The sequence below is a fragment of the Humulus lupulus genome, chromosome 5, assembly GCF_963169125.1.
Source record: "Humulus lupulus chromosome 5, drHumLupu1.1, whole genome shotgun sequence".
Classification (NCBI taxonomy): Eukaryota; Viridiplantae; Streptophyta; class Magnoliopsida; order Rosales; family Cannabaceae; genus Humulus; species Humulus lupulus.
In genome coordinates this window covers 205665520-205680924 of record NC_084797.1, presented here as the reverse complement: position 1 = coordinate 205680924, position 15405 = coordinate 205665520, and the positions used below count along the sequence as shown (strand labels likewise).

Sequence of the window (15405 nt, the reverse complement as noted above, 5' to 3'; positions counted from 1 at the left end):
CCCCGTCGAACAAATGACAGGGAATTGGCAAACCATTTAAAAGTAAAATAGTGTTACCATTCTCATCAGAAGACTCTTCCAAGTCCACAACTGGCTCTTTGGCCTTTTGTTTCCCCTTGCCTTGGGGAACAGAAGGCCTTTCTGCGGAAGAATTGCCCGTGGGCTCCCTAATAGTAATCCCTGTTGGCCTCCGAGGAGGAGGAGACGCAGGAAGTTGCTGCTCGAGAACCCCCTCGGCAGTGGTTTCGTCCACCACGGACCCTCTAGTTTCATGGCGAGGAGCCAGGAGGCCAGACAGCCTCAAGTTTTCTTCATTCACCAGGGTCTTGACGCTTTTTGCTGCGTCGGACATCCTGGCAAAAGTATTGGACCTCAACACCATGTCTGGTGTTGGGGTCGGACGTAACCAGGGGCCTGAAAAATAGAATTACAGTTTAAGAAAAGTGAAAATGAACACATCGACGAAAAGTATCGACCAGTCAAAGACAAGCACTTACCTCCTCGAGTGAAGGCCAAGTTATTGCTGGTTATGTTCGGAGTAAGGAAGTACTCCTTACTATACTGCCCCACATTCGAGATATGCGTAGTGTCACTCAGGAATGTTCGATTGGTTTCCTGGTGACAAAAATGGAAGAAACCCGTTCCGTGTTGTTGCGGGTTAGACTTACGGTCAAAAAGATAGTTGACCTCGTGGGGCGAAGGTTCTGGCCATTTCTTAAGTTTATACAGGATATAGAGTGCGGCCAGCATTCTATATCCGTTTGGAGTTATTTGGAAGGGGGCGACACCGAAATAATTGGCCACCCCCTCAAAAAAGGGATGAAGAGGGAGATAAGCTCCCGCCTCAAGGTGATACCGGGACCAGGCGCTGTTTACACCTCCGGGGAGGTTAGCCCTCTGGTCTGCGGCAGGACGTATAATGGAAACCCCTGTGAGAGGGAATTTCCTGAGGCAGTTAGCAACCATCCGAAGAGTCACTGAACCGGTCGGGGAAGTATACCACTCGACATCTGGCAGGTTCTGATGGCGAGGGCGGGCCATAGTTTGGATATTAGGTTCAGGAACAAGATTTTCTCAACCACTGGTCGAGGGAGCCCTTGCCTGCGAATCAGGCCGGGCAGGAGAATTTGGGTTGTTTTCAGACTCAGGCCTTTTTTTTGCCTGAAGATTTGGAACGGGCCATTAGAAGAGAAAGATGGGGTCTGGAAGAGGATCGCGAAAAAGGGATCTCGTGGATACGATCAGCTGGTTGTTCTTCTCCCTCGAACATCTAGGTGAGAAGGTCGTCGTTAATAGGCCTTTCACCTCCCCACAAATCTGGCATTAAAGTCTGCATACAGAAGAATAGGGAGGTGAGGATAGAAAACTTTTAAAAGCTTTTTAGAATAACGCTGATCGAGTATAAAAGTTAAGCTTTTATACAACAGCATTCTAACAAAAAGCTAAATTTTTCTACACGAACAGTTTGAAAAACGGATCAAAGGGTGAAAGTAAAAAGTTTTCTGAAAAAGCTTTTTCAACTCCCCTTAGGACGAGAAAAACTTATTTTTCAACTAGCTTAAAGATCGAATTTTTACTTCGATTTTACGTCCTAAAAAGCATGATCCTGGATTTTAAACTAACTCGTAACTCTATTTTGCCTACAAAATATTCTGTCTACAAGTGTCACAAACCAGAAACAGATAAACTCAAACAGTACACATTCAGAAGCATGCACCACAAAAAATTAGAAGCGTGGGAATTCGAAAACTTACCAAGAAAAGTAATCATGGAGATGGAAGAAGGGTCTTCGGAGATCAAGGGGCTCTCGGACGGGGTCCTGAAAGTACAGAGGGAACGGTCTTCGGGAATGATAAAAGCTCTGGATTTTAGGTTTTCTGGTGAAGACGATGGCGTGCGTAAAAAGAAAATAAAGACTTCGAATGTCTTATATAAGTTTGTCTGTGGCATTAAAAAGATGTAATTATCAGTTTCCCTTTTTTCAAAGTATAGGGAAGCGGGATGGCCATCAAAATCTTTTCTGGGGAACCGAAAGGACATGATTAGACAGAAGTGGGTTACTTTTTTCAAGAACACACGAAGGGTTCTGACACGTCAGGCGGGGTTACCGAAGAGTCGTTCGTTCAAAAATTTATTTACTGCTCGTGGTAAATAAACTTGGGGGGAAAATGTTATCCAAAAAATTAGCATTGGTGACATGGCAAGTGATTCCTGGACACGTGGTTGACACCTGGAAATGTTCTGCTAGAGTATCGACCAGAATGCACGTTAGAAGCAGTGCGAACCAGTCTTACCTGCGACCAGTCTGGTCGATAGCTCCGCATACAAGGCAACATTAATGGGAAGATCTTTGTAAAATCCCAAATTTATCTCACACAATCTCCTGAGTATCCGATTATTCAGGAAAGAATATCTGTAACAATCTTTTGTAATCCCCCTTGAGCCTATAAAATAGCAAGAGATAGCTCAAGGGAGAGGACTTTTGGCTTTTGAATCATTCGAGACTATAGTAATTCTCCTAGTAATATTGTATTGTTCTTCAGAGATTAGTGAAACTCATTGAACCCTAGTTCTTTGATCACTCATCTGATTTTATATCAATATCAGCCTAAGTGGACGTAGGTCATTACCAGATCCTAGGGCCGAACCACTATAAAATACTGTGTCTTATTTACTTTTGTCATTACGTTCTTCTCATTACTTTCATTCATATCAAGCATATTCTGACTCTGTGTCAGTTGGCCAAATCGTGGGTCAACAATAACAAATAAATTTACTAACTTATTAATTCCTCGTGACTCCACTAAAGACTCGAAATTGCACTCTTGAATTCATAGAACGCTCTATAACAAATATAGATACGTTATTAATTATCCATTGTTACAATCATAATTGTCACTTAATACTTTATAGACGGTCTACAATGAGATGGGACTAAAATACCGTTTTACCCTTCATTGTAATTTATCCTTAAAACACTTAGTTCCTTGTAAATGATATTTCAGTGAACTAATATTAATTACTGAAATGAGATCTCTATCATTTAGCACCTTGAACCAAACTAAAAGGAAATCATTGTTTCACTTCTTCATCAGAAGCTATAGATGTTCATATCTATGATTAACACTCCCACTCAATTATACTACCGAGTTCCCAAGATGTAAGTATGGGCTAGTCCGTAGAGTAAGCTGGTAACGAACAAGTTAAATAACTCAAATAATACAATCAATTAGAATACTAACCACTCAGAATTGAGATTGAATTGACCTATGGTTAACTATATGATATGACTATAATATATAATAATGGTATGTTTACTTATCCTATCAACTATCAATATAACAAATACATCCGATCTTATTTGTTGACGGTGAAATCTCATCAACGATATAAGGTTAGAAAATTGAGACTGTATTGCAAAAGATATCTGAGAAGAAGATGGAGAGAACTTGAAAGAGTAAATATGCAGAACTACAAATGAGTAAAAATTGTATATTGCTTAATAGCCTCAGCAAACAATGAATTTTCCAACCCCTTATTCTGAGGGGTCTAGGTCTATTTATAGCTGGGCTCTAATGGCCCCTTATACATGGTGGTCCCTTGGGACAAACTAGTACATGAGTACACTGTCAAGGTAGTTGAACAGATGGTAATGGTGTTGGAAGAGTGGTGGTCGGCTCTAGTACGTGTCAGGGGTCTGCAAAAGTACTCCTGCCTTGGTACCATATTATGCCTCCACCACTTGTCGGGTACGGACCTCATAAGCGTGCTAAGGGAGTCCTTACCATGTACTATTCTTATACTGCCACTACCAGTCTAGTGTGGACACCATTTCCGTACTCTAACTCTTCTTGGTCCGTAGGTTCATTCCGTATCTTTTCTGACTTCATGTCGGATCGTTGTGAGGCCCTTCCTGACCTTCCTTGAATGCACGTTCAAGAGGCCCTTGACTCTAAATCTCATAAGACTCGAAAGCGGTGCCCTGTTTTTGGCACTTATCTCAAGAAGAGAGATAAGGCATCTTCAACGATGCCTGCTTCGTATGCGATGAGGCATGGTGCCCACGTATGAGATGAGGATCTCACCTCATGAGAGAATTTCCCTGTAGCCTTCATATGTGAGGCCCTTGGTTCGAGACCCTTGGTGCAAGGCCATGGGGCGCACAGGGCGAGGCGCTAGGTGTGATGTCGTGGCACACGGCCCTTGGCTTGAGGCACTTGGACAAAGCTACACGAGGCTCGGGGAAAAACGCTAGGGGCGAGGTGCGCCTCTCGTGGCGCTAGGCACATGGCCTCGCTATGCGAGGCTCGGGACGAGATTCCAAGCGCGAGGCACCTGGACGAAGCTATGCGAGGCTTGGGGTGAGGTGTGCCTCTCGTGACGCGAGACACATGGCCTCACTATGTGAGGCTCGGGGCGAGATGCTAGGCACGAGGTGCACCTCTCGTGGCGCGAGACACATGGCCTCGCTATGCGAGGCTCGAGGTGAGACGCTAGGGGTGAGGTGCACCTCTCGTGGCGCGAGACACATGGCCTTCGTATGCAAGGCTCGGGGCGAGATGCTAGGCGCGAGGTGCACCTCTCATGCCGCGAGACACATGGCCTCGCTATGCAAGGCTCGGGGTGAGACGCCAGGCGCGAGGCACTTGGCCTCGCTACACGAGGCTGTCCAAGGGGTGGTGCAATATTCCGCATGGTGTGAGACCCCTGGTTGTGCGAGGCGCGAGATACCGTTTGGGGGAGCTGATGGTCCGAGGCGCAAGTCAAAGTGTGCTTCGCTATGCGAGACCCTTCTCGCGGCATGGGCTCATGTGCACGAGTGTAACGACCCAACTATCTATAAAACTTAGGTCATTAAACCTACTAGACATAACTACAACTTTGAAGAAACATACCTAAGAAAATTCATAACTTTATTGAAAACTCTAAAAATAATATTTGTAATACATGAATGAGCTCATTGTTTTAAAATAAAACATAACTTTTAATAAAATTGTTTACAAAGCTAAATGCGGAAAAATACATAAAAATGTAATTTAAAGAGGCTAAAAAAAATGTTGTCCTCGAATCGACACGCAGCCCATCCACTCCATTCACCTCCATACACACCAAGCTTCCATGAATCCTTCCGCCTCTGCATCTATTTTCCTGCATCATACTAAAAGAAAAGGAGTGAGCCCAATGCCCAGCAAGGAAAAACTACTAACAACATAAACATACACATAAAATCATATCATAACATATGCTATAAGCATATCATCACATATATATAATATAACATATACTATAAACATATTATAACATATACTATGAACATATTATAACATATTCCATATAAGACTATACTAATAATGGCCATTATGACATGTGATAAACCATTTACGTCCCCTGTCTAATATTTGAGGTAGGTTAGATCACATGTATTGTATGATAACCCATCTACATCCTCTGTCTAATATTTAAGGTAGGGTAAATCATAACATAACATATTAAAACATAAACTTATCATAACATATTATACATAACATATCATACAAACATGCAAGATCTAGCCTATTTTCCTTACCAAAAGAACCAGGATATGAGAACAAATGCGAGGCTTGGAATACTCCTAAAACCAGCAATAGAACAATGAGTATTTCTAAAGGAAAGAGATGAAAAGAATAGAACTAAACCACCAAGAGAAAACTTACCAAAAAACACCTTAAGTTCAAAGAACTTAAAAACCTAACCACAAACCATTACAAAAGTTAGAACCTGAATAAAACTAAAGAAACTAAGGAATCAAACAGAATTGAACTTAAGAATAAGGGTACCTTTGTTGACCTTAGGGATTGGCCTAACTCCAATACCGAAACACTCTAATCCTTACTTCCCAAGTGTTTGATAAAGCTTAAGAATGATAAAGCTTTTTCTTTTCCAACCCAAGTGTTTCACTCTTATGGTCTCACTAGCACCTTGGAGTATGATCACAGCTGAAGAGTAAGTGAAAGGGTTGGGTACTAGGTCCTATTTATAGAGGTAAGGAGTGAAACTAACCTTATTTTGATTTGAATAAAAATAATGAATTTAATTGAAGATAATTGAATTTTCGTCAATCAGAGGCTGAAGACTCGGTCAAAACTAACAGAGGTAGGTCTAAGGAGTCAAAGGTGGTTTTTAAAAATTAAAACAAAAATAATTAAATAGGGCGATATATCGCCCCTATGTGTCGATATATCGGTTGGACCCTAATCCCAAGCCTCAGTTCGTACGATCGTGCAACGTCAACGTGTTTTCCGTATTCAGTGTCAGAGGATATATCGGCTCCACTACTGCGATATATCGGCATACGTGATTATTTTAAACACGTAATTGCACTTTTTCAGCATAATTAAGGTTGGATAACTACTTTGACTGAGTCAAACTACGACCCTAACAGTTTCTGGTGACTAAGTCTTATATTCCCTTATTTTATCATTAAAATAATAATTCTTTAATAATCATGCTTATGACAAGTGTCATAATCCTCTTGGCTCTATCTAAACCTTAGGTTATAATAAATATCATATTTATAACCATCAATATTAATCAAACTTTATGTTATAATTAATATAATTAAACTATAGATTAAACTTATAAAATCCATAACTATTTCTAGGAGTTTCCAACTAAGTCCCGGTTTGAACCAAAATCCACGAAATCTAAAATACCACAACTACTGCTAGCTAGCTAACTAAGTAAACATTCTGGGACTCTACAATGAGGCGCCTAAGCGAGGTCGTGCCTTGCGAGACGCGCACGGGCGAGGCGAGGGGCACGACACCCTTGGCGCGAGGTATGGTTCCAGGTGCGAGGCATGCCTCCGAATGCGAAGCTGTCCCTTGCAAGGCTCGCGAGGCGTAAGATGGGGTGCACGAGATGGCCTCGCGACACCCTTGGCACGAGGCGTGGCCCCTGATGCAAGGCTATCCCTCGCGAGGCCTGCATGGTGCACGATGGGGGCCTGATGCGCACGTGGAGTGTTGAGGCGAGGCAAGTGCCTGTGGCTCGAGACCATGCCTCCCTTGGTGCTATCACGAGGATTTTACCACAAGGCGCAAGGTCGGGCTTTGCCGCTTCCATCCCAAGCCTAGGGTTTGGAGGGTACAAGGTGGGAGTCTCGTGCGACTAGAATTTTCAGCATCCAGATTCACAGACCCTTATTTATGTCACCACGGGACCATATATTTTTCCTTGTGGATTTTTGGCATCCGCATTATCTACTTCTGAAAAGAACATAACACTACAATGTGTAAGTAGATCATATCGTAGATTGGCAAGTCAGTGTAAATCTTGTGCACTGACTAATCTTAGATCTATCTTATTTTGAACATATAATCATATTTATATTCCACTGTGATTACGTCACTATAAATATAATTAGCTATATACTCGGGATTTAATAGAAGTTTATATTAAACAAATAATCATGAAAATAAAACATGTGAGCAAAATGATTGACCAAGTCAAAAAATGATTTCTATTCTTTTATTGATAAAAAATGAGATTACAAAGAAATTGGGTTTTAATTAGGGCATAAAACCAGTACACATGTGAATCTAGAACAATCATCAATAAAGGTAATTAAGTACCTATGTCCACCCCTAGTAATTATTCCATTCAATTCACATAAATTACTATGTATCAAATCTAACAAGTTAGTTTCTCTTTCAACACTTGGATAAGGTTTCTTTACCATCTTAGATTTAATACAAAACTCACATTTATCATGCTCAACATCGTTGCATACAACTCAATCACATCTGATAACTCTATTAATTATACTATATCCTATTTGAGCAAGTCTATTATGCCACAAAGTAATAGAGTCAAAGTCAAGCATATAAGAGGAAGATGCGCATGCATTATTATCAAAACATGTCATTGGTACACAATTTGATCATTCCATCACAAACATACACTTTCCCCACAAAGTAATTCCTCTTGGACAAGATTATCTTGTCGAACTCAAACACCGCTTTGATGCTCGGTTTGCTCAACAAGTGCCCACTCACAAGACTCCTACTCGTATTCGGAACATACAACACATTGGTTAAGATAACCTTTTTTCCAGGTGTTAAGTGTAGATCAACATTCTCCTTGTCCAACGGCTTGGATCTATGCTCATTTCCCATTTCGATCTCATGGCCATCATTTGATTCTTCAAAAGTTTTGAAGATCTCTCTATCATAAGTTACATGAATGGTGGAACGTGTCATACCACCATCCTTGCACTTTACCTTGGATGGCATTCACCTCACTCAAGGTAGCAACCAACTCTTCTTGGGTTGTGTTGACCTTGGATCCATGGTTGTGGGACTTTCGGAACTTGGATTCTCTAGCCATGTGACCACTCTTGCCACAAACCAAACAAGGGCCTCTCACACCCTTGAATTTTCCTTCATTCTTCTTAGAGGCTAGGTAAGTATCCTTCATTGATTGGGGTTTCTTGTGGGCCTTCCTTTTGGATTGAGAGGGTTTCTCTATGGCGTTATCCTTGGATGTTCCAACATTGGACTCTTCCATACACTTGTCTCTAGAACGAGACTCATCTTAAATCCTTAGGTGCTTTACGATCTCCTCCAAAGATATCTCCTCATTCTTATGGAGAATCTTCTTTCTATAGCCCCTCCAAGACGGAGGCAACTTGGCTATAATTCCACCCACAATGAAGGATTTTGGCAATATTATCTTTAGAGTAGATAACTTATTCACAATAACTTGTAGCTCACGTACTTGGGGAGTAAGGGTTTTCCATCAAAGAATTCAAATTCCATGTATTGAGTTATAAGGAATTTCTTGGTGCCTTCTTGTTCGATTTTATACTTCTTCTCAAGAGCTTCCCAAATCTCATTTACCAATGTAGTATTTGTATAGAGATCATATAAACAATTCGATAGAGCATTGAGGTTGTGGCCTTGACATATTTGCTCATATTCTTCCTTTTTCTTCCGTTCCTTTATCACTTCTTGAGTATCATCATCCTTTGGAGCTTCCAAAGTCTTAAAATATTTTCCAAGGATGTAGTGAACCTTCAATGTTGTGAGAAGAAACATGATCTTGTCTTACCAATGCACAAAGTTTGAGTCATCGAATCGATCTAGTCTCACTAGATCTTGAGACATGAACTTGAGGGCTGAGAATGAGGAGCTTTCTTCCATAGTCTTGGTTAGTAGAAAAACCTTAGAGATAGACAATTTTTTATACAAAACTTAGGTTTGGGGATAGAGATTTTTTATTTTTGGGATTGAGGCTATAAACCAAGTTTTGTATATTACAACTCAAAGAATTAAACAATGATAATCTATACTCTAATGGAAAAATAATACAAAGAACATAACACAAGTAAAACAAGTGGTAGAATTGACCTTTGGGTTGAAGAATCTTGATACATAAAATCACAAGTCTATGATTTTATGTGACTCAAAAAATGTAACAAGACTTGACACAAATGAAGATTTGTTGTCCAAAAATCTCTATTCCTAGCCTCCTCCTTGAGATTGTTTGAAGCTACTACAATGAAATGAGATTGGGATTTACAAGTCTTGAATCTTCAAACAAGTCAAGCTTTCTTGATGAAGATCTTGGAGAAAGCTAGTAATCTTGAGAGCTAGAGAGAGAGATGGGTGATCAATTCACCAAAAACTCAATGACCCATTTACATAGTATAGGAACTCTCATTAGACTCAACCAATGAGATTAGAGCATTTTAATTTGAATTTTGGAGCCAAAACACGTCACTGTATGGTCCTGTACGGACCGCCCAGGCAATGCGTTGCCTGTGTAGACTTGGCGCTCCAAAACTTATCTCGAAACATCCCCAAATGCTCCCAAAAAAGTTGGGTACTCTTATATACTTCAAAGAAACACTATGGACCCAAAAAGATGATTTATAAATGCATATACCAAAAGTCAACTCTCACATGTTAACTTTAGTGAAATTGTTATGGTTTTTGCACATTTTCATACTTAATCAATTTCACTATGTATTTAAACAATTATAACAAAAGTCACTAGTAATTAATGAGTGTATTTCACGTTCACATTCAAAAACCTATCATTTTCCAATTGGGTGAATGTATCTCACACTCACACTCAAAAACCTTTAATTTTTCCTACTGGGTTGTGTCTTCCAAAGAACAACGATGCCTTTTTTTTAAAAAACTAAACCATTTTATTTTATTTATTCTTACTCTATATATTTTATGGGGAATTAGCGGAAAAATACCTAATATTTTCATAAACTTGTGAATTAGTACCTTATATATATATATATATTTGCAAAAGTACCAAATATCAAATTATGTTGGTATCCAGTCAGTCAATAACCAGTTCATTGCACCAAATACATTGAAGCACAATTACAAAAATTGAACCAAATATAACATTGGCTTTTTTTTTTTTAGACAAATTTAGCACAAAATGTAGATCATTCATTAGAAATGTTCTTAGCTTTTACAATATCTAATATATTATATTTTATAAGTTTAAAATATACTATATTAGTACATACTAGATTTAATTTATTTTTACAAGTATAGTATATTAATCTTTTTTCAAATACTATACATTTTTAAAGAAAAAAAATTGTTAGGTTTGGTTTTTTTTTTTTAAGAGAATAGGGTCGTAGAAAGACATATACCCTAATCCGCTGCCATTCATATCTGATTCTGGCCCATCGTGAGTAGACCAAATTGTAAAGGATTTGACAAAATGTCTTAGCAAATAGGTAATGACAAATCCCAGTTTGATAGAAAAATGCTCCAAGATCTTAGACTAACAACATCACTAACAATGTTCCCAAAACAAAAAAAAAATCAAAGAACAAGTTCAAGAGCATAAAGTCTACTTAAAAAAAAGGATGCAGGGTCCACAAATAAACAAAAACCATTTTATTGGGCATTTTTCAAAAGCTATAACAGCACTTGCTTGAACTCAGTCTGTGGTCTGTGTGGATATGCCATGCCAGCTTGGAAGAGCCCGACATGGATGAAGCATATTAAACAAAATGTTGATACAATTACAGGTATGCACATATTACATACAGTAAATGCCAAAAGGAACTATCCAACACCATTTAAATTATCTGAAAAACTTGTGCTCTACTTTTGTTTAATGATATATTATGACCAAAAGAACAACCTGGCTTTTGATATCGTGCTGATATTTGCAAACCTGGGAAAAGTTCTCGAAGCGACCAGCTACATCTTGGACACTTAAATCTGAGTCTCTTCAGTTATCACAAAATTTCTCGAGGCCAAATCATTTAAAAATCACCTTTGGTCACCTAAAAGTGGTTGAGATGCAGAAGCTGCAGCAGAAGATAAAAGCTTTGAGTAAGAAGACTGATGAAATAGTAGACAGGTGATCTTAGAAAAAGAGTTTTCTTTCCCTATATGGACATGATGCTGAAAATGCTTATACATCCCTTGTCTCTTGCATTTAGCAAAACAAAGAACAAGAAAGAGCAGCAACAAAAACTTGTATCTTTGCAATACATATTTACAGGAAATTCTATGTACTGAAGCAAACTTCTATAGCATAACAAGTAAATTTTCTGCCTGGTATGTTTCAATTTAATTGTTTGGTGTTTCTGTTAGAAAATTTCTGGAATTTTTCAAACATGTGCATCTGTTTCTTGTAGTCAAGCCTACACTGCAACTTTTTCTTATAATACATTTACAGAGCACCTGCACCCTCGCAACCACTTTAAGCAAACCTCAAGTGGCAGCTAATTCCACTGCTACAGTTTGACTTGCAAAAAAATTATATAGAAAGAGAACTTATGTAATTGCTGTATGTCAACAAATTTTTTTTCAAGATGTCTAGCAGGTTAATTGCAAAGGAAACACAGGGGTACCTCCACAATTTTGTTGCCCGTTGGAAACAGGCAACTGTTTGCATGTTCTCTCAGAAATTTCGGCCACAACCAGACGTGATAACAGTAGTCCAGCAACAAGAGCCCCAACCATAAGCATCACAAATACCGTATCCCATCCTTTTGATGAAAGAAAGCCAGTAAGTAGAGGCCCAATAGCTGCACCAACAGATCCAGTGCCATCAATAATGGCAGTAACTGTGGCCAGTGCTCTAGAATCCCCTCTAAGAGAACTGTGTGTACCAAGGTCCGCAGAAACTGCAGTGGTGATAAGTGCATAGGGTCCATTTACAAACAAGCCAGCAATCATCATAAGAACAATGTTGACAGTTTTTGAAATGTTCCCATATGAGCGATATAAAAGAATGGAAGGAATTGCAGCATACATGAAGCTGGCTGCTGTTGTAGCCCGAGCATGGAGCTTATCAGATATATATCCAGCAAGGATTCCACCAAAAATGCCCCCTACATCAAATAGAGTAGAAAGATTTCCAGCAGATTTTACCGAAACATACTCCCCACCAATTTCTGTAAGTGATAAAAGAAAGAACAAGTCAATTCCCAGTTGTTAAACCCTCCAAAAGAGCAAGGTTATCAACAGAAGCAAGATATACCCTTTAAGGTTTAAGTGGATGTTACCATCAACAAGTATACAAACACAACAACGGGAATAAAACAAAATATATATGAGCATTCATAAGAGGACTGATTGCAGTGACCAATAGATCAGCAGTCTCTCACTTATTCATTTTTTTCCCCGTCACATTAAAATTAAGCAAACAGAAAATGCCATGCAAAAAGTCAATAACAGTATATCCATTGAAGACGAACCAGCTATAAGTGTGTCCAAGTTTGATTTACATGAAGTTGCTTCAGAACCAATTTGTATTTTATTGTTAACATTTTTAGCAAGTGGCTCATCAATGAGGAAACAAGATGTATATAAAGGATTTACAAGGAGTTACATGGCATTGTCAATCCCGGATTGAGATAAGAAGTCGATCATACTTATGGCACAAGAGACAATGATCAGTATAATGATAACTCTTAAACGTCCCCATCCAATTAAATGTTGATAAAATGTATAATGAACAAAACGATACTTTTTCAGTTTATCTTAAATTGTTTTGTTAAAAGCAGCAAAAACCAATAGAAAATATGACTTATACAAAGAACAGCAGGACAGATTGCATCCTGCAATGAGAAATGGGCACACAGGCACTTGGGAAACTTGTACAACTAACACATTTCTCGAACTTGGAGACCTAATTAGCTCTTAGCTCTAGCAAAAAAAAAAAAGTTGAATTTTGGGCTTACAAAAACGTTCTACGTCAATCCCGAGACCACATTTTCTACTTTAAAATAAAACAAGTATTACTTTTTTCTCACAAAAAAAAACAAGTATTACTTTGACTCATTGAATCATGTTACTCTGAGTTCAGGAAAATAAGACGTCAACATTCAAATAGTTCGAGATTACAATAATTTTAACGTCAAATACTTATGAATCGAAACAAAATACCAGGGCAGGAAATTCTAAAAAAAATACCTGTCTGGCTTAAATAAAAGGGTAACCAGTAGAGAAAGGTGTAGGCCACAAGCTTCGCAAAGAAGAGGCACAAAGCAAAAGGTATCACACCCGGTATCATACAGGCCTGAAGAAGTCCAACACTACTTCTACTCACTGACCCATGTGGAGGAATACCCCCATTACTTGCCCCTTTCTCACTGCGAGCTTCTTCCTCGTTTGTAGCTGAACCTTGAGAAAACGAGAATCCAACATCCTCAGGATAAGCAGCTAAGAACAGGTAAACAAGAATCCCTCCCATCACTATCAACCCACCTGGAACAATGAAAGACCAGCCCCAACCAAACTCCAAAACGCTAGCAGCCAGAAGTGAACCGCTTATGTTACCAACCGATGTATGAGCATTCCAAACACCCATTATCAAACCCCTCTTCCTCTTCCCAAACCAGTTTCCGACCACCGCCACCACCGAAGGCCACCCCGTGGCCTGAAACAACCCGGCCACCATTTGCATGACTAGATAAAACCCAAAAGAGTGAACATTCCAGAAATATCCCATTCCAAACAAACCCACAAAAATCCCACTTCCAATCATCCCTGTCGTCAAGAACAACCGGAGATCCAAAGTGTCCCCCAAATGCCCAGCTACGTACATCCCCAAAGAATAACATGCCAAAAAAGCTAGATCAATCTCCCCCAACTTTGATGTCCCATCTTTCCCATTAAACGGAGCCCAACCCTTTTCTCGCGACCCGTTTCTGTACTCGTTACCAAATTCTTCCTTCTTCACGAAAATTTCACCAATCGGCCAAGGATAGAAACCACTGACCGCATTCGGGTCCGGGATCAAACCATTAACTTTAGTCGGGTCCGGATACAAAACGCTCTTGACTATACTACTGGGCTTTCGGGAAGCATGGTAACATGCATAGGCTACAAAAGTAACTAACAGCATCACATATCTATAACTCGAAAGGCTCCAATCTTTACCTCTAATGGCTCTGACGAGGGAAATCCCAGGTGGGGTTACCCTCATTGTCTCTGAACTTTGAGACATTTTTCACAACTTAGCGAAATGGGGCCTCATTGGAATTGATGATCGATAGAAATGGGAGCGGAAAAACTGATCGGATTAGAGAAGAGTGAGAGGAAAAGCGAAGAAGGCGGGACAGGGGAGCTGAGAGGAAGAGAGACGGTGAAGGGCACGTGGCGAGTGATGCTGAAAATTTGAAATGGTTTTATTAGGCGCCATGATGCCACGTGGCGAGTCCAAACAACATGACTCATGTCATGATCTGGATTTTTCGTACGTAATGAAATTTGAATTTTTATACTTAATAAAGGTTATAAATAAATAGATGGTAGGCATTTAAATCATTTAAAAAAAATAGCTAATTTTGTTGACAATATCCAAAATATTTTTCTCATAATTTTTCTCATATTTTCCCTTTTTTTTCTTCCCTCAACTCATTCCTCTTAACGTAAGGTAAAATATCATAAAAACCAATATAACGGTAAGTATTCATCATTTAGAAAACAAAAATACTACATTTCGAATAAATCTGGGTATGAATTTTGGGTTCTTATTGTGATTTTTTTTCAGATCTGAAACTTTGAAATCTGCAAAAAATCGACGTGGTTCGATGGTGCTTGATGCCAGCTTGATGGGGCCTTCAAAATCAAGATTTTCATGAAAAAATCGATGTTATTCGATGGTGGTTCGATGGTGTTCGATGCAATTCTTCCAAGATACGTAATTTTTCTCTCGGGTGTCTGTTTGGGGTGATTTTTTTTTTATTATTTTGGGTATTTTTTTCGAGATCTACACGTTTGAGATGTGTATATACACATTTGGGAAATGTAAATCTTGAAAAAAAATGACAAATGCAAAACATACCTCATGTTCAAGATATGTTTTGGTATGTTTTCAAGTTCTAAACTTTGAAAATGTGTATGTGAACATCTAAACGTATAGATC

General features: G+C 39.2%; 1 protein-coding gene across 1 annotated transcript; it reads right to left on the bottom strand.

Moving 5' to 3' along the window:
- Positions 1 to 10898: 10898 nt before the first annotated feature.
- Positions 10899 to 14622, bottom strand: LOC133778077 (putative glycerol-3-phosphate transporter 4). Its single transcript, XM_062217901.1, has 3 exons — positions 13449 to 14622; positions 11882 to 12427; positions 10899 to 11332 (listed from the first exon to the last, which is right to left on the bottom strand). Exons 1-3 carry the CDS (start codon positions 14482 to 14484, stop codon positions 11295 to 11297), a joined length of 1620 nt encoding a protein of 539 aa, XP_062073885.1. The 5' UTR covers positions 14485 to 14622; the 3' UTR covers positions 10899 to 11294.
- Positions 14623 to 15405: the final 783 nt, after the last annotated feature.